This window comes from Orcinus orca, chromosome 5, assembly GCF_937001465.1.
Source record: "Orcinus orca chromosome 5, mOrcOrc1.1, whole genome shotgun sequence".
NCBI classification, from domain to species: Eukaryota; Metazoa; Chordata; class Mammalia; order Artiodactyla; family Delphinidae; genus Orcinus; species Orcinus orca.
In genome coordinates, this window is record NC_064563.1 from 3,306,921 (window position 1) to 3,331,959 (window position 25,039).

The 25,039-nt window shown below is 35.4% G+C and overlaps 1 protein-coding gene across 4 annotated transcripts in view; it reads left to right on the plus strand.

Annotated features, from left to right (window-relative positions):
• The window catches only part of TOP2B (DNA topoisomerase II beta), a 99,025-nt gene that overhangs the window by 54,527 nt on the left and 19,459 nt on the right, over positions 1–25,039 (plus strand). For all 4 annotated transcript variants that reach the window (XM_049710113.1, XM_033431955.2, XM_033431956.2 and 1 more), the window contains exons 4-22: positions 1,171–1,234; positions 6,363–6,508; positions 7,349–7,446; positions 8,160–8,372; positions 11,769–11,942; positions 13,836–13,937; positions 14,020–14,157; positions 16,036–16,174; positions 16,490–16,647; positions 16,780–16,905; positions 17,835–17,945; positions 18,031–18,136; positions 19,624–19,733; positions 20,066–20,158; positions 20,255–20,369; positions 21,463–21,584; positions 21,797–21,945; positions 22,507–22,738; positions 24,733–24,867. In XM_049710113.1, coding sequence (XP_049566070.1) covers positions 1,171–1,234; positions 6,363–6,508; positions 7,349–7,446; positions 8,160–8,372; positions 11,769–11,942; positions 13,836–13,937; positions 14,020–14,157; positions 16,036–16,174; positions 16,490–16,647; positions 16,780–16,905; positions 17,835–17,945; positions 18,031–18,136; positions 19,624–19,733; positions 20,066–20,158; positions 20,255–20,369; positions 21,463–21,584; positions 21,797–21,945; positions 22,507–22,738; positions 24,733–24,867 — 2,531 coding nt within the window. The remainder of the gene's footprint in view (positions 1–1,170; positions 1,235–6,362; positions 6,509–7,348; positions 7,447–8,159; positions 8,373–11,768; positions 11,943–13,835; positions 13,938–14,019; positions 14,158–16,035; positions 16,175–16,489; positions 16,648–16,779; positions 16,906–17,834; positions 17,946–18,030; positions 18,137–19,623; positions 19,734–20,065; positions 20,159–20,254; positions 20,370–21,462; positions 21,585–21,796; positions 21,946–22,506; positions 22,739–24,732; positions 24,868–25,039) is intronic.

Genomic DNA, 25,039 nt, shown 5'->3' on the forward strand with positions numbered 1-25,039 from the left:
CTCTGGACGTCATGTCTTTGTGCTTTGGTTTGTTCATCTGTAAAATGCATGTGTTGTATTTGATCAGTAATCCCAGGGTCATTGTATGGTCCTGTATGTGCAGTCGTCTGGGGGCTGCTCACATCCCAGTCAACAGGAGAGGGCATGTTAAAAATATAGATTCCAGGGCCTGATCCATGCAGTTCAGTCGGTTTGAGTTGAGACACATAAAAATGGGTTTTTCACCAACACATTAGGTATTTCTATTGGACAACCAGGTTTAACAACCATTGTTCCAAATACCTCTGTCCATTCCAAATCACATGATTAGTTAAATCACAACGAAGTGTGGATACCTAATTGACTCCTAGGGCAGGCTTGCACTTTGGAAACGTTTTTAGCCAAGGATTTTCTATAGAGACTCATCAGTGCCACTTGAGGTTTCCTACCAGGGTTGTTTGGGTCTCTTGAAGCTTCTTTTGGTGTTTGGGAAAAGGATAGGAGAGTAAAACTGGTTACTTACGTTTTCACTCTTTCACTGGTACTTTTCACTCTTGTCTGCCAACTATCCGCCAGTTTTACTTTTAGGTTACACAGTGTTTATCAGGAACATATTCCTTCTGTGATTGAAGTTCAGTTTGACAGCTAGCTAACCACTGAAGCTGTGGTTAATGTATGCAAGTATTATCAGTTATAGTTCATAGAATTTAAAACTTTGATTTCTAAGGATGCTAAAGAGTGCTTTTCTAATTCAAAAATAACTGGTTTCAGCTCAATCTGTCTATAAAATCACTAGTTTATTGAAGGAGAGCAAGAGAAAGTAGTTATGTGTTGCCAAGATAAAATATAATTAAACCCAATACTTTACTTTTAGACCTGGATAGGGGTTTGTAAACTGCAGATGTTGTTTTTTACTTAATTTGTTTTTCAATATCATAGAATCATCCTCCCCCTTTGTTTTGTGGTAGAAGACATAACCGTAATTTGGTGTGATATAAAATTTAAGAATATGATTTGGAAAATAAGATTTTGTATTAGAAATTAGCAATATTATTTTCATTAACTATTACCATATGTAAATGTTTATATTAAGTAGTGATGCACATGTAGCTGTATGTTTATTTATGTATGTCCTTATATGTTTATTTATTATAACTATTTTATTACTTATCAAAATATTTAATTTTGTAGTTAATGCAGCTGACAATAAACAGAGGGATAAGAACATGACCTGTATTAAAGTTTCTATTGATCCGTAAGTATATTTCAAGTTTAATTTCTTATGCTAAGTTGTTTTATTCAGATGTTCAACTTCGAACATTCCTCAAAGGAATAATGCATACAGTTAGTACTCTTGAGTTTCTTGTTGCTTGAGAGCTTGTTATTTTTGTCTCTTTTGGCCAGAATGCTACCCTCTTATAGTTTCCTCTGTCATTCATGATCTTTTTCTCCAAAGTATTCAGTACTTCCTTATGGGAGCACTTGGAGACCATTTTTCTCCCTCTTTGATGCTGTGGATACTGTTTCAGCTGCTAGAATAATCAATCTTTTCTTATTTTTGCTTTGGTACTCAAGGCTACGGGCTATTGTTAGTACTATTCCAGTTACATTATGGGTTAAATTTACTTTTTCATAACCAACATTTGGACTTTTCCATTTATAACATTTGTGAATTGGGAACTGCTGGTATTACAGAATATATATACCAGGTGCTTAGCTGATAACTACAGTGATATTTTTTTTGGAGGACTGAGGGGGAGTGAAAATAATAAAGTATTTCTAACTTAAAGCTTTATCCTGTTTTCACCAGGATGCTTTTGTGAGATATTATGTTACATTTATCCTTTATAGTTAGTAATTTAGCATGATTTTAACATGAAAATTTTCTTTAACATGAAAATTCAATAATTCAGTTATAGCCTTACTGTCAGTAATCTAATTTTAAGGACATGGTTAAGATAAATAATAAAAATGTAATTTATATTTGGTTATACCATGAAGTTGACTGTATCTTATATGAAAATATTACTACACAACTATACTGTTGAAGTTCTTGATTTTTCTTTTTCTTCCTTTTTTTGTTTTTCATTTGCATCATTTCTATAACAAATAAATTCTTGAGAATCTGTATGGTAAGATGCACAAGACACTTACAAGTTGCAACTTAGGCAGACATTTAAAAGGAAATTTTGGCTGTCAGGATTTCTTTTCTTCCATATTTAGGAAATTAGTTAAAAATGGTATCATTTATTATGTTTTAGGAGAGCTAGTAAGGAGTAGCAGATGTTGAATTTTTGATATGTTTAAGCTTTTTTAAAAATCAGAACTGAAAGACTCTGAAAACTAAGGAAGAAGACCTTTTCTTAAATACATTCATGGTGAACATGGTTACGATGTTTGGTTCCTTTATCTTAATTGCTTTGACCACATTGATCCAATAATGTGGACTTTAAGAAAAAAAGATTAGATAGAACCCCATCATAACAAAGTGATCAAGAAGTGAGCTATAAAACAGCTCTGTAGACCAAATAATGACTCTTGGTGGCAGGCTTTACTTTAAGTTTATTACAGATTTGGGACAAACTAGTGCCTTTATTGCTCTCTTTCTAACTCCCTTTTCATTTAGCAGACATTTTTGTGTGAGTATAAGAGTGTCATAGAATTATAACTAAATTTATTTGGTTCTTAATGGGAATCAGATAAGTTTCTTTTTTCTTATTTATCTCTAAGTCATTTTAACTGCTTCTGCTGGAAAGTTCTTTTATTTCATACAGAATAGTATATAAAACAAAAATTCATAGTTGACTATTCCAAGGAAAAAAGGGTGAAGGTAGTATATTTTTCACCTCTCCTTTCCTATTTTACTTTTGTTTATAAATTATTGATGAGACTCTTGAATCTTTCTCCTGCTTTTAATTAAAATATATATTTTATACACACACATATTTAAAATTGCCAACAGACAACCATTTTGGGACATGTTGTTGATCCTTATATTTTATTATTTATTTATATTTGTTAATTTTGACAATAACATTTTGACTTTTGTGAATATTCTCCCATAAAATCATTCCTTATGTTTTTCCTTTACTACATATATTACAGAATTCATGCTACTTTTATTAAAATAAATTTTATTTCAGAGGTGCAATTTTTGCTTAAGTTAGATTTCTAAATTAAGAAGTCATTTTAAAGCAGAATTCAGATGGGGAAAAGTGCCATTAGGCTGTTTATTTTATTGACCCATTTTTCTCTGCTGTCCATTTTTTATATTCTTTGGGTTTCATTCTTTTTAACATTTTTGTATAGCAGATTTTATTTTTCTTTGTGCATGTGTGTACATGAACTCTTTGTGTAAAAGAGAGGTTAAATTTTGATAGTTAATGGGTTAAGTGTAGAGGATACACAGCACAGTTTAGCTCTTATTCCTCTTTTGATAATACTCTGTGACGTGGGAATAAAATTTAAGTAAACAGCCATGGTTGTAAAAAAACAAAACAAAAAAACAAACAAAATAAAAGTAGGAATAGATTAGCAAGGAGTGCCATGCAGAATTTGGACAGCAATTCTAGAAAGAGAATTTGAAGCAACTTCTTACAGGGGAGCTTAAAACCCATTAAATAGTATAACATAATGGTTAGTTGTTATTGAAACAACTTATTTGTTGGCATCTGTTTGATTAAAATCAAATAACTGTGGAAAGCACATTAACCAGGGTTCTGTTTCTCCAGCTTATGTATTTTTATTTATTCAGGGTTGAAACTTAAAGCTGTAGCTTTCAGTATACACACTCATACTGAAATATATGTACATATATGTATACATTTTTTAAAAATCGCCTTCTGTATACTATTTTGTATCTTTCAATTTTTATTTGACATACTGTGGGCAGCCTTGTTTATTAACTTATGTAGATCTACTTAATTCTTTTTAATGTTTCTAAGTATTTTATTATGTCAGTATGTCATCATTGTTTAACCTCTTTCCAGCTAATGAATATTGGATGTTTAGATTGTTTTCCAGGTTTGTTAGCTTTAATTATTTTGAAACTTTATTTATAGCTTATTCAAGGACATCATTCTTAATACTAATGTGAAGATTATTGATGGAGCAAAGAATATAGTTATAGAATTCTGAATCATTGTTTAGAGATTATAGAAATAAGTACCAGATCTAGGAAGTGAAATAGATTGAAATTTTGTAATAGGTGACTTTGATAGAAGATTTCAGTTTCATACTCACACAGGCTTATAGAATGTACTTGATATCAAGCCTCATTTTTTGAAACTGTGATGAAGATAACGCATTTACAAAGTGCCTTATTTTAATTATAGTACCACATGTACTAAGTAGGATGAAGAAATTTTAAGGGTTTTCTCATGAGTTTGTTGACTTTTTGTGTCATTCTGAGATGTTTAATATCTGTAATTTTCCATTCGTTTTCTTTCTTCATTTCCTTCAGAATTTTTCTCTATAGTTTTAAACTCCATGAAGTGTCTTGTTAAAAAAAAAAAAAAAAAAAAAGTGCTTAATAAGTTACAGGTTTTAAGCCCAAGCTAGGAACTATTTGGAAGTCTAAAAAAGTAATGCAATACACAGCCCTTTTTCTAAGGCCCACTATTTTGACATCTGCATTTAAAAGGACACACAAGGTAAAGTACAGTAGCTAATTTGAAACCATTACATAAATATTCAGCTGTGTATTCTGTAGAGAGTGTTTACCCACAAGTGAGCTAACCTAATTATGTCCTGAGGTCTCTTGTAAATACTTTCGATTTTTTTGCAAGTTTCAATGTAAGGAGGGTTGGGAAACGTTGTTTTAGGCTGGGTAAAAGGCTTGTGGGAGAACTGAAGTCGTAAATTGATCCTTGAAGTTAAGGTAAAATTTGGCTAGACAAAGAGGGAAAAGGTAGTGTAGGCAAGGGAAAGACCAATAAACAAAGAAATGGAAGAATTGGGAATGAACATGGACAAGTAATAAAACTGACCTGCAGGAAAATAGGATGCATGTTGCAGAATAGTGGTAGTTCAGTTTGACTCTAAGTGATGATATGGATAATGGGCCTGGAACATGCAATAGAAGACACTTAAACTACTGATGTGTCCTGGAGCAAACAGTAGTGTGAGGAAAGCTGTGGTATCAGAATATAGTTAAGGGGAGTGGCTAGCTCTGTGTTTTAGCAGTGTTGCAGTAACAGTATTTAAGGTGATGCTAATTTAGACTCCTATACTGGCATTTGGAATGAAGGAAGGTCGGATACTGCTGAAACGAATCTAATAGGACAAATTAATGTCTTGATGATTAAACGACTTTAGAGAATGATCAGGAGATATGAATAAAAATGATATCAAAATTTAAGTCTCCGTGATTCGGAGAGTTGAACCTATATTGTAGAGCGAGGGAAAGAAGATGATGTGTTGTTATTTTTTATTTTCTTTTTCTTCTAAAAATTTAATTAACTTCCTCCTGGATCTTTGATTTTCATTTTGGCTTTTATAACTTTTTTTTTAGTTGTAATAACTACTTCTAGTAACTCTAGAGAGATTAAGCTACTATGTATGTGTGAGTGAAACAGTGTGTCTAAGAATAATTGTGAATCAGATTGGCAAATGGTAGCTTTTTAAGGTAATTCTCAGTGAAGTGTGTTTCTTTGCACGTTTGGCTAAGTGGGTAAAGGCATCGTAATATATACTACCCTGAAGCGATAGGGTAGGCAAAATTTTCCATCAGGACTGTGGCCTACGTCAAGTTGCTGTTAACTGTAGGAACCTCTACTCCATACCATTTAGGACTAAAATGGATGGTTTTGTGACTGAAAAACCTAAAAGACCTAAAATAGGTAATACTTAACATATTTTAAAACCATTAAGGTTAGTTTATAACAATGACTGCCACAATACAAACAACCCTCTAACATTTAGGCGGAGAATGGAGTACATTTCAGGCTGTTTTTCCCTTTCTGTCTGCCCTGCTCAGCAGTCAGGTAGGAAATAAAAATGGCCGTGGTCACTGGCCCTGCAGAGCCTGGGTTCACAGGTGGCTGACTGGTAGGGTGAAGCAGGAAGATCATGGCTAATATGTATGAAAAGAAAATGAAATTGATAGCTGGCTTGTTATAAAAGCTTCACTGCTTTTACTACTGAGAAGAGTTTCTTTTCCTGAGAAATTTTGCAGTATTACCTGCAGATCTTAATTTGAGTTATGACTCAGGGATAGAAATGTGTGTCCTCAGCAAGCATTTTCTTGGAAGACAAGTGAGTGTCTCCCAATTGGTAATGGCTGGCAAACTCAGGTTTATTCTGGGTTACATTACTTTTGATGTAAATTAATTGATATAGCTTATAACTATTTTAAGCTCTAAACTCTGCTTGTTTATTTACAGTGAATCTAACATCATAAGCATCTGGAATAATGGGAAAGGCATTCCGGTAGTAGAACACAAAGTAGAGAAAGTTTATGTTCCTGCATTAATTTTTGGACAGCTTTTAACATCCAGTAACTATGATGATGATGAGAAAAAAGTAACAGGTAAAGTCTGATTTAGGCTGATCAGAATTTTTATTGAAAAATATTGCCCTCTTACTATTTCTATATAAAATGTTACAGAAAAGGAAATCTGTATAGTTTTATTATGAGAAAATCCTTTTCAGAGTTAATATATAAAAAACTATCATGTTTAATTGTTTCCTTGGTTATAGTCTGATAGAGACTTAACTCTCGTAGTACACTGACTTCTGCTAGAACTCCTGGAGCTCTAACCTGGCTAACGGTTTGGGTTTTGAATTAGAGTCCTGATGAAAATAAGATGTGTATGATTCCTGTTTATGTGAATTTGTTTTTACATAAGCACCATGTCTTTTGGTATCAATTAAATTGCTTTTAAACTGATTTCTTTAAGAGAGTCAAGATTGAAAGCCTAGACCCTATGAATAGAGTTGAAAGTGCTTTGACCAAAACCAGATGTTTTTCTACTTATTTACATTTCCTAAGTAGATTGATAATTTTTTTTCAAAACCAAGGCTCTAGGAAGTTATATAGATTAAAATTTTGTAATAGAGAAGTAACTTTGATAGAAAGCTCAGATTTCATACATAGACTTACTGAATTATAGGAGATAAAAAGCTTAATGTTTTTGAAGTTGTGATGAAGATAATCTACAAAATGCATATTTTAATTTTACTATATGTGCTAAACCTTAATTTTATTTTTCTTTAAATGAAAAATCTAAATATACTTTGCATTATCATCAATTGATTATTTCAATAAGTGGAAACTGTTTTGCAACAGACCTGCTGTATGGTAGGTGAGTTAACAAAGTTTCTTTAAAGTCATTGTCATTAAACCTTTCACATTTAATTGTTTTTCCAGGTGGTCGCAATGGTTATGGTGCAAAACTTTGTAATATTTTCAGTACAAAGTTTACAGTAGAAACTGCTTGCAAAGAATACAAACATAGTTTTAAGCAGGTATGATAGAAATGTGCCTAATCTTTTTTTTTTAAATAATCATGTTTGTTGCTTTGCCAAGATAATAGACCTTAGGTAAATTGCAGTGATACCCATATAACTTGTTTTTAAAGCATTAAGCAAGTAATCAGAGTAAAAAGACTTCAGAATGCCTGGGATATTTTACATAAACCTATCTTTCTCCTATTCCTTTAAAACAAACGCTTTACTTAACAGACTTTTCCTTTAACCTATTTAAGCAATAGGGAAAATATCCTGACCCTCACAGGCAGATTGAAATACATCTGCTTAGCATGTTTGAAAAATTCCTTGTTGATTTGTCAAATTTACATTTCAAAATTTTATATTTCACTTTTGTAGACCTTTGAAAATAGTTTGAAATTTTACATAGGCTAAAATAATTTTGTCAGGAAAAGCATCATATCTTTTTATTTTTGTAAAATTCTGTATGGTCATGTTGAAGAATTTGAAAGATGTTTTAACTAACAATGTATAAAGTTGTGCAGTTTATTTTGCTTATTTTCAGCATGAGGTTATAATAGTAGTATTTAAAATTTTCTCATTTATAATATCAGTTTCAAGAATTTGGTTTGCTGTGAAGCTGGAAAACGGATATAGTTATGGTAAATGAGTGTTATCTCATTAGCTGAGTCTTTATGTATTATCAAATATAGAAGCATTATAGAAACATTTGAATATTTTTTCTTGTACAGACATGGATGAATAATATGATGAAGACTTCTGAAGCCAAAATTAAACATTTTGATGGTGAAGATTACACATGCATAACATTCCAACCAGATCTGTCCAAGTTTAAGATGGAGAAACTTGACAAGGACATTGTGGCTCTCATGACCAGAAGAGCTTACGATTTGGCTGGTTCGTGCAAAGGAGTCAAGGTTATGTTTAATGGAAAGAAATTGCCTGTAAGTGTCTTCTAAAATAGTTAATGCTTTGTTAATTCGTAGACAGCTTATAGTTAGATCTTGCTTTTCAAATCTAATCTGTTAATCTCTTTTGACCAGTGTGTTTAGATGATTCACATTTAAAGTGATTATTGATACATTTGGATTAAAATTTACCATCTTGCTATTTATTCATTGTATTTGTTTGTTTCTTATTTCCCTGTATCCTGCCTTCTCTGGTTTTAATTGAGCTTTTTTTTTACGATTCCATTTTATCTCCTCTATTTACTTGTTATTATACCTGTTTTTAAAATGTTTTTAGTGGTTGCCCTAGGGTTTATAATACACAGTTGTGAATGGTTTGAGTCCACCTTCAAATAATTTATCACTTCATGTGTAGTGAAAGGACTTTACTTTTTCATGGAAAGGCATTTTATTTTAAATATAGAAGTGTGTACATGTCAATCCCAAACTCCCTAACTATCCCTCCCTCCACCTTTCCCCCGCTGGTAACCACAAGTTTGTTCTCTAAGTCTGTGAGTCTGTTTCTGTTTTGTAAATATGTTCGTTTGTATCATCTTTTTAGATTCCACGTATAAGTGATATCATATGATATTTGTCTTTCTCTGTCTGACTTCACTTTTATGATAATCTCTAGGGCCATCCACTTTGCTGCAAATGGCATTATTTCATTACGGCTGAGTAGTATTCTATTGTATACATGTACCACATCTTTATCCATTCACCTGTCGATGGACTTGTTTCCATGTCTTGCTGTTGTGAATAGTGCTGCTGTGAACATAGGGGTGTGTGTATCCCATGTGTAGTGGAGGGACTTTATAACAGTACATCATACATTTCACTTTTACATGTGCTATAAACAACAGAAGAAGAAAGAGAATGAGGTGGAAGAAATATTTGAAGAAATGATGGCAGAAATGTTTCCACAACTAGTGATGTTGTTAATGCTTTAAAGCAGTCAGTTATCTTTTAGAGTAATTAAAAATACAATAAAGAATTATATTTTACCTTCATTTATTCCATTTCCAATGCTGTTAATTTCTTCGTGTAGATCTAAGTTTTTGATCTTAATCATATTCCTTCTGCCTGGAGATTTTCCTTTAATATTTATTTTCTGTAGAATAGGTATGCTGGCAATAGATTCCCTCAGTTTATGTTTGTCTGAGAGAGTCTTTCTTTTCCCTCACTCCAAAGGATACAAAGTTTCACTGAATGTAGAATTATGGGTTGATAGTTCAATTTTTTCAATACTTTAAAAATGTCACTCCGTTGTCTTCTTGCTTGCATGGTTTCTACTGTAGTTCATATCCTTCTTCCTCGGTAAAGTGTTTGTTTTTCCTCCGGCTGCCTTGAAGATTTTCTGTTTGTCTTTGGTTTTTGAGTATGCTATGCTTAGGTATATATATGGTTTTTTGTGTTGGTTGGTTGGTTTTTTTGGTGGTGTTTTTTGTTTTTCTTGGTACGTAGTCTCTCTGGTGTTTTCTGAGCTTCTTGGATCTATTGTTTGGAGTCTGTCACTAATTTTGGAAAATTTTTGGCTGTTACTTCTTCAAATATTTCTTACATGCTTTTCTTTCTTTTCCTTTTGGTGTTCCAATTATGCATATATTGTAGGGTCCCAAGCTCTTGGACGTTTTGCTCTGCTTTATTCACTCTCCTCTTTGTGTTTTAGTTTAATTTCTATTGCTCTATTTTCAAGTTCATTGATCTCTTTCCTCTACTGTTTCAAGTCTTTTGCTGAGCCTGCCAAAGGCATTCTTCTTGTCTTCTGCTGTGTTTGATTTCTAGGATTTCCAACTGATTCATTCTTAAAGCTTCTGTCTCTGCTGAAGTTACATATTGTCTGCCTTTTCCACTAGAGATTAACAGATTAGCCATAGTTATTTTAAATGTCTTATCTGATAGTTAAAACATCCGTGACACATCTAAGTCTGGTTCTGATGATTGCTTTGTCTTTTCAGACTGTGTTTTTTTCTTGCCTTTTGGCATGCCTTGTAAGATTCTGCTGAAAATCAGCAGTGTTGTATAGGGTAATAGATACGGAGTACCTAGGCTTTAGTGTGAGGGTTTATGTTAATCTGGACAGAGATTGGGCCGTATTTGCAGTCTGTTGTTGCTATGGGCACCAGATACTTTAGATTGTTTTTTGTCCCTTCTTTTCGCTTTGGGCCTTCCCTTGGAGCTGCCCCTCAAGGAGGGTCTGTCTCGTGTTGCTCTCCCAGCTGAGAACCACTGTTGTTATCGGAGGCCTGCTAGCCTGGTTGTAGGTTGTGGAGACCCCCACGTCTGACTAAGTCTCCGGCTTCAGAGCACACAGTGAACCCCGTGTCTCAGGGGTCTGGCATTCACAAGAGTGTCTGCCCCTCCGTTGGAGGTGGGGATTGTCCTTTTGTCCTCTGTTCTCTTGCCCTAGTTGCAGCAGGTAACCGCCAGTGTTCTCATTCAGTATCCTTTAGGCTCCCTGCCCTGCTGAATAAGCCTTTTAAAAATGTAAACTTAAATGAGATGGGGGTGAGGTGGGGTGGCCCGGGGCAGAATTACTTCATCCCAGCTGCAGTGATACTTCACCACGGCTTTCCAGCCCTGGAGTTGCTAATTGGCTCTATGGCCTTGCCCCCTGTGGATTAAGGGGTTTTTTGCTGTTGTTGTTGTTTGTTTTTCTTTTTGATAAGGGAGATGGGTCTGGGTGGGATTCCCAGTGGCTGCTCTTCTCCCCCAGCTGGCCCCATGGGGGGAACTTGTTCTAGATTCTCTCTGATCTGCCCTGTGAAAACCTACTCTACGGTTCCTGGAAAAGAGTAGGAACCCTTTGACCACAGCCCTCAAGTTCTTCACACACTCACGCAGGTCCACATGTGTCCTGTAGCAGTTAATCAGAAACTCTGGCTTAAGGCTCCTATGGGCTTATATAACCAAGTAGCTTCTGTCCCAGTTAAGCAAAAGGCTTAGGTTCTGTGTCTCCCTACAGACACCTGTCTGTCTTCAGACTTAGGATGGCCAGCTGTCCTGTGATCCCAAGCTTTTGAAGATACATAAAAAATTTGTCACCTGACCAGCTGTTTTCTTGTAAGGGAGAAGAAAACTTCTTCTTTGTCCTCTACATGTCAACTCAAACTGGAGGTCTACTTGGTCATTTTAAAAATTTAAACTTTTGAAAAATTTTATAATAATTTACCTGTCCAGCTGTCCCTTCATAACCTCTCTTTGTCAAGTACATACGGAAATGAATTCCTTTTTAAAGGGCAGAAATCAAGGAGTAGAATAAGGTTGGGATCTGCAGATTGAGAGGTGTTGTGAATGAGGGGAAATGAGAGTATGAGTACCTGTTGGCATTCACCTAGTTCAGCTGCCAGTAGGAGAGAAATTGTTTCTTGTTTTTGTTTTCCAAATTATTAGGTAAATGGATTTCGCAGTTATGTAGATCTTTATGTGAAAGACAAGTTGGATGAAACTGGAGTGGCCCTAAAAGTTATTCATGAACTTGCAAATGAAAGATGGGATGTTTGTCTCACACTGAGTGAAAAAGGATTCCAGCAAATCAGCTTTGTTAATAGCATTGCAACAACAAAAGTAAGTACACTAATTCTGTTTCCAAGTCAGTGGTAGAACAGTGCTTCATTCAAAACAATAAAATAAACAACAAAAACAAAAAATACCCAAATCTGCTTTTGTGAAATCAAAATTGACTTATGAAAAGAAAAGCTTATTTTCTATGAAATAGCTGTCTTATAGTTTAAACATCCATTGAGAAATAAGTTTATATGATTAGTGTTGATAATTGAATACATTTATATTTTATGACATTTAGAATGATAAATTCCTTATTCTGTGTTCTCTGAGTTTTGAGTGTAAAAGAACAAATAATAGGGGATGAGTCTGTTTTGGTGTCAGATTGTGAAATGTGTTAGCTGCCATTCTGAGGAGTTTGAACCCCTTTCTGTAGGCTTTTAAATTTCCAAATCAAATGAAATTCTTCTCATCTATAAGCATTTATCCATTGACCATAGTAAAATATTAGGCACGACAAGTGTGTATTTTAGAATAAGCTAACGCAGTGATCTGTCACTTTGTCACTCTTGTTCAAGTTTGAACTTATTTTTTTTATTTTCTATTTTTTTTATAATCTAGCATCACTTTCTCCAGTCAACAGAAATCTGTATCAGATATGATTGCATTTTGTTATGTGTAACAGAAACCTAGTATACAGTGGTTTGTAAACATGTAAAGGTTTTATTCTTCCTCGTATGACTGGGGACTGATGGTAGGCAGTGTTAGTCTGGTTCGGTGACTCCAGAGTGTCATCAGGGACCTATGCTGTTCCTGGCTTACTCTTCTGCCACCCTTAGCATTTGGCTTTCGTTCTCATGCTGCACCCTTCCAAATTCTAGGGAGAGGGAATGAGTTTGGGCAAATGCATATGCCAACTAGAGCCTCTCCCCTTTGATCAAGAATGCAATAGTTTTGGGGCTTCCCTGGTGGTGCAGTGGTTGAGAGTCTGCCTGCCAATGCAGGGGACACGGGTTCGTGCCCCGGTCTGGGAGGATCCCACATGCCACAGAGTGGCTGGGCCCCATGAGCCTTGGCCGCTGAGCCTGTGCGTCCGGAGCCTGTGCTCCGCAGCGGGAGTGGCCACAACAGTGAGAGGCCTGCGTACCACAAAAAAAAAAAAAAAAAAAAAAAGAAAGAATGCAATAGTTTTTCTGGAAGCCCCATCCAGTAGACCTCTGCTAGCATCTCTGGCTAGAACTGGGTCAAGTGGCTACCTCTAGCTGCGAGGGAGTCTAGATTGGTGAATATTTTTAATTGGGTATGTTGCCAGTTAAAAACAAACAAATTGGGGTTTGTCAGTAAGGTAAAAGGAGAGAATGGATATTGAATGGACAACTGTCAATGGCTGCCATGGCCCCTAAGTGTCAGTCTTGTGAGTGTTACTGCCACCACCAGGCCAGTGTTTATTCTCACTTCCATGTTTCTTTTTTTTTTTTTTTTTTTTGTGGTATGTGGGCCTCTCACTGTTGTGGCCTCTCCCGTTGCAGAGCACAGGCTCTGAACGTGCAGGCTCAGTAGCCGTGGCTTACGGGCCCAGCCGCTCCGCGGCACGTGGGATCTTCCCGGACTGGGTCACGAACCCGTGTCCCCTGCATCGGCAGGCGGACTCTCAACCACTGCGCCACCAGGGAAGCCCTCCATGTTTCTTTTTATTCGATTGCTTTCACTTTGTATGGAGTCTTATGGAGTTGCTAATTGGCTCTGTGGCCAAAAAGACTTTATTTTTTAAATCCCAACTCTGGCATTCTGAGGCTCATCTTAACTCTTTGGAAAATAGGGTTAATAATATAGTCATACTGAATTCACAAAGTTGTGGTGAAGATTAAACACTCATTCTAGAAAAAAATGAATATGTAACTATTTTGCTACCTTAACTATAGAAGATTTTGGATTCTATTTTTTTTCCGTCTTCAGGGTGGACGGCATGTGGATTATGTAGTAGACCAAGTTGTTGGTAAACTGATTGAAGTAGTTAAGAAAAAGAACAAAGCTGGTGTGTCAGTGAAACCATTTCAAGTAAGTGATGTTTTATATATTCTGTTGAATTATTAAATAATATCAGTTCTGATATTAACCTTTTTTGATATGTTTTCAACAGGTAAAAAACCATATATGGGTTTTTATTAACTGCCTTATCGAAAATCCAAGTTTTGATTCTCAGACTAAGGAAAACATGACTTTGCAGCCCAAAAGTTTTGGATCCAAATGCCAACTGTCAGAAAAGTTTTTTAAAGCAGTGAGTAAAATCTGTATTATTTTTCAGTGTTTTTTATTTTGTTTTTTTATTGAGAGTTGTTTAAGTAGTTTTCTTGATTTATTCTAAATCATTCTAATTATTTAGATTAGTTTCTTTCTTATATTAATTGTGGGTACAGGCATACTTATACTAAAAACTGGTATGCTTGATTCTGAAAACTTCAGAGGGTAGATAGACACGGTTTCATAAAGCAGTCGATTATTTTGCCAAGCATTAAAGTGGGGACTCATGTAACTAATTGTGTTTTTAGCTTCGCATTGTCCTTTATAAAGACAGATTTGCCTCTAAAAAGTGTACAGGTCCTTATAGGACTCCTGATTTCATCCTTTCTACTTACTTCAAATTCATATACTGATTTTTACCTTTATGTAGTTTTTTAAAAAAAATTTTGGTAACATATGCATAACAAAATTTACCATATTCTATATATTTTAAAATTTCATTTTACTTTGTGCATATTTATTTAGGCTGCCTTAGCTTTTCTGAAACAAGGTGAGAGTATAAATAAATAATAAATCTTCTATTTATAACTGAGCCTTGTGGCTGCTAATAATTTCTCATAGCCTCTTATGTATCAGCAAGATTTGCCTCAGTTCTCTTGTTCACTAGGACCATCAAACATATATTAAATGATCATATCTAAAATGCCCTTAAATATGTTTGCCCTGGGAATGTAAAGATGAATAAATTACAGCCCCTCCTCTTTGGAAGTTAATAGTTTTTTGGAGGAGTATCATGTAATTGCAGTAGAACTAATATTTTTATCAAATTCTGGTATTGGAATTTCAAAGGTAGGGTCTTACAAACAAAAAGAAAAGTTGTTTTTTAGGTTTTAGTTAAAGGCCTATAGAATAGTACTGTTGGGTCTAAGCATAATGAATTCTGAATACAGATGACCCAGTGTTAATGATAGCCCAAATTTCTGCCCTCATTAACAGTTGAAATTTGAGTTTAGATTTTACACATTTTCATTTTTGGCAGAGAAAGTTTAGATTTGACAACATAGTTCACTTCTTTTTATATCTGAAACATTCCAGAAAACTGTTTCATACACCTAAAATCATACTACCCAGGTTGATGAAAAATAAATAACTCCAACTTTGTTTGGAGGCGCTTTACTTTTTCTTGTGGGGAGGTTGGGGGGAGGTTTGACATCTTGTCACACATTAATTCACTGCAGAATGACACATATGTAATGTTGAAATCCTTAGTACCAAACTTTTAAAAAATAAGGACTATTCATAAGGTTTTTTTTGTTTTGTTTTTGTTTTTTTGGCCACTTCATGAGGCACGCGGGATCTTAGTTCCCCGACCAGGGATTGAACCCGTGCCCCCTGCAGTGGAAGCACAGAGTCCCAACCACTGGACCACCAGGGAATTTCCCATAAGATCTTGAGTTTATCCTAATATTCCCTTCATGTTAATATTTCTTTGTCATAGGGAATTCAAGATTCACATTTTTGTGTTGAGGGACATCAAAAATGTCAGTGTCTAAAATTTCCCAGGTAGTAAATTCAAAGGTGGATCAGCTTTTACTGTGTTAATTTTCACAAAACTAACTTGTAACAAAAGCTATGTGTATTTCTTACGGAGTTTATTGTAATAGAACCTTTTTCATATGAAGTAAGGTCGACCTTTTCTTCATGTGTTTACGTTTCAGTACAATAGGTCATTGTGAATAGCTGCCTGAGTTGTTTTTACTGTAGTTAGAATAATATTTACCAGCATATATCACAATTATTATCATCACTACTATTGTTTTGCCTTATAACTGCACAGATTCCAAGTATTACACTAATTTTAGCTAAGTGTATAAACTTCTGGCTTGCTTGTATATTATTACTCTTTGATTTTTAGGCCTCTAACTGTGGCATTGTGGAAAGTATCCTGAACTGGGTGAAATTTAAGGCTCAGACGCAGCTGAACAAGAAGTGTTCATCAGTAAAGTACAGTAAAATCAAAGGTATTCCCAAACTGGACGATGCTAATGATGCTGGTAAGGTTCAGATTTTTTTTTTAGATTTTAAGTTTGTGTTTATTCAGTTAGAGACTGTTTTAACTTTCCACATATAGAGCATAGGGTTCTAAGTTCAGAGTATGGTTTTACTTCACTAAAATTGCCATATGTACCACAGACTACTAATTTTCGGGGGGCCGGAGTTCCATAAAATGCACTTAATTTTTAAGTTACCCTGAGCATGGTGTAAGATGCTCTTACAGCGCTCCGTGGTCACTGCGATCATCAGTCTCTCGGCTCCGCGCTGTCATGGGCGGACTCGAGAACTTTGGAATGTGTGTCCTCTGCCCCCAGGTGGCAGGCACTCCCTGGAGTGCACGCTGATACTGACGGAAGGGGACTCTGCTAAGTCGCTGGCCGTGTCCGGACTGGGCGTGATTGGGAGGGACAGGTACGGGGTCTTCCCCCTCAGGGGCAAGATCCTCAACGTGCGGGAGGCCTCTCACAAGCAGGTGCGTATCTGCGCCCGTGCCCGCGGCACTTGAGTGCCTCGCTACCACTGTGAACTTTATGCGTCCCTGCGACTCACCTTTGGTCTCTGGAGACACTCTAAAACACTTTCCATCCTTTTCATGTTTGCACAGATCATGGAGAATGCAGAAATAAACAATATCATTAAGATAGTTGGTCTACAATACAAGAAAAGTTACGATGATGCAGAATCGCTGAAAACCTTACGCTATGGGAAGATTATGATTATGACTGATCAGGTTAGTTTAAAAGTTGCCACATATTAAAACATATCTTTTACAGAATGTCCTTTTGATATTTGTTTCATGAAATTTGTCCCAAGATGGTAGACGCGGAAGTGATTGTGTTTACATCCGGGGGAAGATACTGTTTAATGGCACAGTTTGTGTGAAGCACATTCTACATTATCTAATTTATGGTAACCACCTCTTTGGTTAGGTATTTTAAAAATATTTTAAAATGCAACAAGTATGGGAAGAGTAGAACACACTGTAGTATTATGGGGTTGAAGCCCACCTATCTATAAGCAGGAAGGAAATGGTGAAATTTACAAGAAAGATTAATCAATAGGATAATGGCTAATATTTGTATATGATGGCATAATTTGGCATGCACAAAAAAAGTGGAGGACCTGAATAGTGAAATGGTAGTAATTAGGAAAGAAGTAGAAAATTGAAAAGGAAGAATTCCACATGCATCCAACTGCTTGTCTCTTACATCCTCTAATTGAAAGGATTTTGAGAGAAAATATTCAATGAGCAGCTGCTGTATAGTTTTAAGCAGAAATTTATCAGTTTTTATGTTAAGAGAAGACTTGTGAATACCTGTACTCCATGGATTTCTCCTTCCAGTGAAGTAGCATTATAACCCTGTTTCATTAATTTCCATCTTTAAATCATTCTTTTAGTGAAATCTGGGCAAACTATTAAAAAAATGGTAGCATATTTAATGACAGAAAGATTTAGTCTGTCACTTTGCTATATTCTTTATTTGAATTTTAAGAAAAAAATTCTTTACGGTGATCATCCAAAGAATGTTTTGTAAAGCACAGTTGTAAAATTTGAATGGAATTTTGCCTCATTGCTGCATTCATACATCTAAAAATTTGGTTTTGTAAGTAATTATATTTCATAAGTTATTATAGCACTCTTTACTAACATTTATTTAGGATCAAGATGGTTCTCACATAAAAGGCCTGCTTATTAATTTCATCCATCACAATTGGCCATCACTTTTGAAGCATGGTTTTCTTGAAGAGTTCATTACTCCTATCGTAAAGGTACTATTTACATTAATATACTTTTATACTGTTGTCTTAAACAGTAGCAGAAAATCTAATTTTTTTTTTTAATTATTCATTTAAGGCTAGCAAAAATAAGCAGGAACTTTCCTTCTATAGTATTCCTGAATTTGATGAGTGGAAAAAACATATAGAAAACCAGAAAGCCTGGAAAATAAAATACTACAAAGGTTTGTATTCTAAAACACTTAAATTTTGTGAAGTTACTACTGACGTAAATTTATTTTTATGAGAGCATTGTAAAATATTTTGGGAGTTTGTCTCTTTTAGCTTTTAGAAACAGCTATGGCTGATTTTTAAAGAATTGTTAGGGGGCTTCCCTGGTGGCGCAGTGGTTGAGAGTCTGCCTGCCGATGCAGGGGACACGGGTTCGTGCCCCAGTCCGGGAAGATCCCACATGCCGCGGAGCGGCTGGGCCCGTGAGCCATGGCCGCTGAGCCTGCGCGTCCGGAGCCTGTGCTCTGCAACGGGAGAGGCCACAACAGTGAGAGGCCCACGTACTGCAAAAAAAAAAAAATTGTTAGGGAAAATTTTATGTAAGTAGAGAGAGTGGTATAATGGGCTTCCCCGTGTTCTTAAACAGTCACCATTCTGCAGCCAATCTTGTTTCATCTGAACTCTTGTCATTGCCACCCCATTAGTTTGAAATAACTTCCAAGCATTAATTATATCTATACTACTTTAGTATGTATCTCTAAGAGAATTTTTTTTATTGTCCATAATACCATTATCATACCTTTCTTTAATAACCTTAAATATTCAATCCAGGTTAAAATTCTCCTGATTGTATTAAAATGTTCATTTTTATAGTTTTTATTTTTTTATTTTTTTTGAATCAGGATCCAAACAAGGCCCACACATTGGTTTTGGTTGATAAGTCTATTTAATCTTAATACATTACTTCTCTTTTCATATTTTTTTCTTGTAATTTATTTGTTCAAAAAGTTGGATTGTTTGTCTTGTGTAATTTCCCATATTCTGGATATTGCTCATTATCCCCATATATATATTTTTTCTTGTGGAGAGAACATTTTAAGATCTTCTCTCTCAGCAATTTTCTTTAATTAATTAATTAATTTGGTTGCACTGGGTCTTAGTTATGGCATGTGGGCTCCTTAGTTGCGACTCGCGGGCTCCTTGGTTGCGACTCGTGGGCTCTTTAGTTGTGGCTTGCCGGCTCCTTAGTTGTGGCATGTGGGCTCCTTAGTTGCAGCAGGTGGGCTCTTTAGTTGTGGCTCATGGGCTTCTTAGTTGCGGCATGTGAACTCTTAGTTGCAGCATGCATATGGGATCTAGCTCCCTGACCAGGGATGGAACCTGGGCCCCCTGCAATGGGAGCGCGGAGTCTTATCCACTGTGCCACCAGGGAGGTCCCTCTCTTAGCAATTTTCAAGTATACAATATAGTATTATTGACTGTAGGCATTATGCTGTACATTAGATTCCCCAGAACTTACTCATCTTAAACTGAAAGTCTGTACCCTTTGACTGACATCTCCCCATTTCCCTCTCCCCCTAGCCCCTGGCAACCACTGTTTTACGCTCTGTTACTATGAGTTTGACGTAGATTTTTTTTTTTAGATTCCACATATAAGTGAGATCATACAGTATTTGTCTGTCTCTGGCTTGTTTCCACTTTTATTTTTAAAATTGTGCAGGGTTGGGTACCAGTACAGCTAAGGAAGCCAAGGAATATTTTGCTGATATGGAAAGGCACCGCATCTTATTTAGATATGCTGGTCCTGAAGATGATGCTGCCATTACCTTGGTAACAAAGTTCATTTAAAAAAATCTCTCCTAATATCCATTCCCTCTTTCTGCCATACTTTTCTTCCAATCTTGGTTTTCTGTGATAAGTCTCTTTAGAATTCTAAGCCCAACCTAGTTAATCTTGGTGTCATTCCCCATCACCGCAGATTATGCCCTGCTTTCATAGTTCTTTAATTCAGACACCACTGTTGAAGTGTATTTTTGATAAAAGCATATTGGAAAAAAGTTAATTTCCCAGAAATTAATAGTTATTTGCCTTTATAAATTTTAATTTTATAATGAAATTCTTTTTATTTTTAATGTATGAAATTGTTACCTGGAATCTTTCAGGCATTCAGTAAGAAGAAGATCGATGACAGAAAAGAATGGTTAACAAATTTTATGGAAGATCGGAGACAGCGTAGGTTACATGGCTTACCAGAGGTTAGTCATAAAGAGTGGTGATCTGGGGAAGAAAGAGAAAAAGGCTAAAATTCATGCAGTAATCATGACATAATTGCTATATAACTTTTCTCTTAGCAATTTTTATATGGTACAGCAACAAAGCATTTGACTTACAATGATTTCATCAACAAGGAATTGATTCTCTTCTCAAACTCAGACAATGAAAGGTCTATACCATCTCTTGTTGATGGTAAGTAGCTTTTGTTAACAATCTTTTTCATTTTTGTATGTCATTGAGTATATTTTAATTTCATGTACTTTAACCCATCCTTATAATAAATTTAAAAATTCTGAAGTTGCTCTCAAGATGTTTAGTAGTTCTGAAATTTTATATTGTTTATTTGAATCTTTCAAACACTTTTTGAACTTTTTAAGAAAATTAACTTGCAGAATTTTAAAGCTTTTGCTCCAAGTTGTTGGAGACTTTTTAAAATAAAAAGTAAAATGTGATTTTGATAAGTTCTGAAGTATTTATTGGAGACTGAATTTTAAAAACACCTTTACTCCTCAATACCCAAAACCTAATGCTTTTAACTTATTTAACTTGACAGAAAAGTTAAACTGCTACCCAGTACTTAGAGCAGATTTTAGTCTTCTATCTAGAGCATTTTGATTTTTATAACTTTTAGCAAATTAGTTGATCTTCATGTTCCTTGGTATTTCAGCTAGTAACAGACGGTTCTACTAATCCATGTAGTTCTAGCTTTAAGTTACATCTGTTCTCTGATGTCTTCCCTAATAATTGCCGTCTAAATTGGTCTCAGATGCCTATAAACGTCTATGCCGATAATTGTATGCCTCTTATTTTATTTGTGTTAATTTTCCTCCTCAATTAGATTGTAAAATTCTCAAGGAAAGTGGCCATATTTTATAATCCTTTTGCTTCTGCCTTGCTCTGGGCCCACGTTGATGATGATGGATAGCTAGCATATACTGAAAAGTTTATTACTGTGCTCATTGGCCTAGAGCAAGAAGAATGCTCACATGAGTGTTTGGGAACGCCTATGAAAGGAATTTGGTGCCACTGAGCAGTTTTTTAAGACCGGAGGGTGTCTTTCTATTGGTTCTTCACTTTGGAATAGATTGAGATGGTATAAAATGTGTTAGTATGTACTCATTTTGTTACAGAATCTCAAGTAAACAATTTTACTTATTTTTCGGAAGCAAACTATATCTTTGCTTTTTTTCTCTTGAATATGTAAAACATTGTTGTCACTAAAAGAAACATTACAACTATATCCTGAGCAATATTTTTAAAAGAGGGTTGTTGTTTTTAAAAATAGGCTTTAAACCAGGCCAACGAAAAGTTTTATTTACCTGTTTCAAGAGGAATGATAAACGCGAAGTAAAAGTTGCACAGTTGGCTGGATCTGTTGCCGAGATGTCTGCTTATCATCATGGAGAAGTAAGCATGGAGATTGGAATTAATTGAGAACTATACTTATGGTCATGAAGGAGGATAGTAGAAGGATAATTCAGCATAATAAAGTGTTTTTTCTTTTATAAGTTCTTTGGAAATGTAAAAGAGTTGAGAGTTTGGGTTTTAATAAAAATTAGGAAATCCATTTAGAAAATCTGGAATGTGAATTTTGTATTCTGTCTGTTTCTGTTCTGCAGCAAGCACTGATGATGACTATTGTGAACTTGGCTCAGAACTTTGTGGGGAGTAACAACATTAACTTGCTTCAGCCCATCGGTCAGTTTGGAACTCGGCTTCACGGGGGCAAAGATGCTGCAAGTCCTCGTTACATTTTCACGATGTTAAGGTAATCATTTGCTGATATAATGGTATAAAGCTCTATTTGAAGTTTATTGGAACTAACTAAATGTGTGATAGAATTATAACTACGGAGAGAGGTGATTGGGTATTGAGGGTGAATGTTCCAAATTATTTGATCACATATAGAATGAAATTTGTTGATCTCAGTTTTTATGAATTGTTGGTGGAACCAGTCCTAATGAACGTAAGGATTTTTTCTGATCCAACTTTACTTTTTAGGCTGAAGATGGGTTTTGTGGTTTAGTCAGAATAAGAGGAAATCCTTAAAAGGTTATTTATCAATACTAAGAATTTAGGAAGGTAAATCAGTAAATAACAAGTAAAACAAGACTGTTTTATTCTGGCTTTGTGCCTGAGAGAAATATATTTGTTAATAAGGTTAGGTAAATTTTATTGTTAAATTTAAATTAAGCACGTGTAACCAAAATTCTTAACAAATGCATTCTTTTTAAAAGATTTTTTGAAATGTAAAGTCTTTAATTATGTATGAAGTTTTATTTTCTAAAACCATGATATTGCTCCATGTCTTTCTTTTTCCTTTTATTAGCTCTTTGGCAAGACTGCTTTTCCCTGCTGTGGACGACAACCTGCTTAAATTCCTTTATGATGATAATCAACGCGTAGAGCCCGAGTGGTATATTCCCATAATCCCCATGGTTTTAATAAATGGTGCTGAGGGTATCGGCACAGGATGGGCTTGTAAACTACCCAACTATGATGCTAGGGAGATTGTGAACAACGTCAGACGGATGCTGGAAGGCTTGGATCCTCATCCCATGGTGATTATGTAGAACTTATTGCTTATGTTGTTTTAACAAATGATAATTTGTGAACGACAAAGGCCAGTCATTTTAGAAAAGTAATGGAATCATTTTCATTTTAGAACGTATTGTAGACAGTAAGGACCCTATTAGTGTGTAACTTGTTGTGTGCTTACTGTAAAAGGTATAGAATTTGGGGGACTTCCCTGGTGGCACAGTGGTTAAGAATCCGCCTGCCAATGCAGGGGACACGGGTTTGAGCCCTGGTCTGGGAAGATCCCACATGCCACGGAGCAGCTAAGCCTGTGCACCACAACTACTAAGCCTGAGCTCTAGAGCCCACGAGCCACAGCTACTGAGGCCCGTGTGCCTAGAGCCCGTGCTCCGCAACAAGAGAAGCCACCGCGATGAGAAGACCATGCACCGCAACGAAGAGTAGCCCCGCTCACTGCAACTAGAGAAAGCCTGCACGCAGCAACGAAGACCCAACGCAGCAAGCAATAAATAAATAAGGAAGGAAGGAAGAAAGAAAGAAAAAAAAAAAGATAGAATTTGGAAAAAGCCTGGATATAAGGTTTATGGGAGAAACTGTTTATTAAAAATTTTAAGTACCCTGTAGTTCAGGCTTTCAAATATCTAACTTATATAGAGAATAACGTTTTTATGACAAAGTTATATGCAACTTTGTTATTGTTCTTAAACTACTAAGTCATATTAGAGTCATTAAGGATGCTTAAAGACACCTTGTATATATTTTAATAATCCCCATATTTTTCATTTTTGCCCTTACATCATTCATCATGTTCAGTTCTTCCCCCAAACTCCCTCCAAGAAAAACCCTCAAAAAAGTGTCTTACGCTCTTCTACGTGATTTAAAATCATCTAGAAGTTTCCCTTTATCATGATACACTTAAATAGAATAATATTTGTATTACAAAAATGATAGTGCTCATTGTAGAAAATATAAATAAGCAAAGAGAAAAAAATACTCCCTGTATATAGAAACAAACTTAATATTTTTAAGTATTTCTCTCCAAGTTTGATTTCATATTTGTATTTTAAAAGAAAATTAGATTATGGGGATGATTTAACATCCTTTTTCTCCTAAATACTTTAAAGTACTTTAAAATATTTCTAACAGAAGTATCAAATTACTTTTAATGATTATAGCATTTTATTTTATTTCAGATACATTTAGAGTATTTATTGTCTCAGTGTATTTGATCAATACTTGTTTCATATATATATATATATATATATATATCTTCTATATATGATACTGTGCTAGGTGGTAAGGTAAAGAACCATGATCTCTGTCTTCAAAAAGTTAATCTGTTGTCAAGATGAGACCTCTGGGCATGAAGTTTGCCGTGACAGAAGATATTAACAGTTGCTCAGTGAGCAGAAGTGTCCTATGCTGTACGCCTGATTTCTTAGTGATGATAGCACATAGGAATTTTAGAAGAGGGAGAGATCACTTGTCATTAGGCTGAGAAGGCTAAGTAAGATTTGTATAGATGCATGGGGTGTGGAGAGCTGAACAACCATCAGGCCTGGTGGATAGAGCAAGTGAAAGTGAGAATATCCAAAATATTCAAGAGAAACGTGGAAAAAGAGTAGTGATCTGGAAGGCACAGTACTGGAGAAAGCGAGAAGGTTAGCTTGGCTTGTAACCTAATGTCTGAGGAGTTTGGATGTGAAGGATCTTTAATCTAGGGGAGAAGGAAGGATGGAGGGGTAATCTGGAAAAAAAAAAGGCGATATTCTTGGAAGACCAGGAAAGGTGGTGCTGAGGTTTTGAGATTTGGGGGGCTGTTGAGTATATTAACAGAAGCTGTGAATTCAAGATTGAGTGATTATTTGGAGAGGGCCTATTGCCGACGAGAGGAATTTAGTTTCAGTTGTGTGAACCTGTCGGTAGCAATAGGTCATCGACTAAGGGGCATTCAGAGGTGGCACTGGCACTCAAGTGAGAAGTCGGGGCCTTTAGGTATTTTTATTTTTCTCTACAGCTTCCAAACTACAAAAACTTTAAAGGAACAATCCAAGAACTTGGTCAAAACCAATATGCAGTCAGTGGTGAAATATTTGTGGTGGATAGAAACACAGTGGAGATTACAGAGCTTCCCGTTAGAACTTGGACACAGGTTGGTATAAGACGTGAGCTGCCTGTGAGCTGTGTGTGGCAGTTGTGTTAGGCAGTCCTTTCTGGTGAGAATATGATTGTTTGCCCTGTGTCTGTAGTGTTTAAACATTCATGTATATACTTTTGACACATTCATTGGAATATTCCAATGGTAATTTAAAAGTTATCTAAAT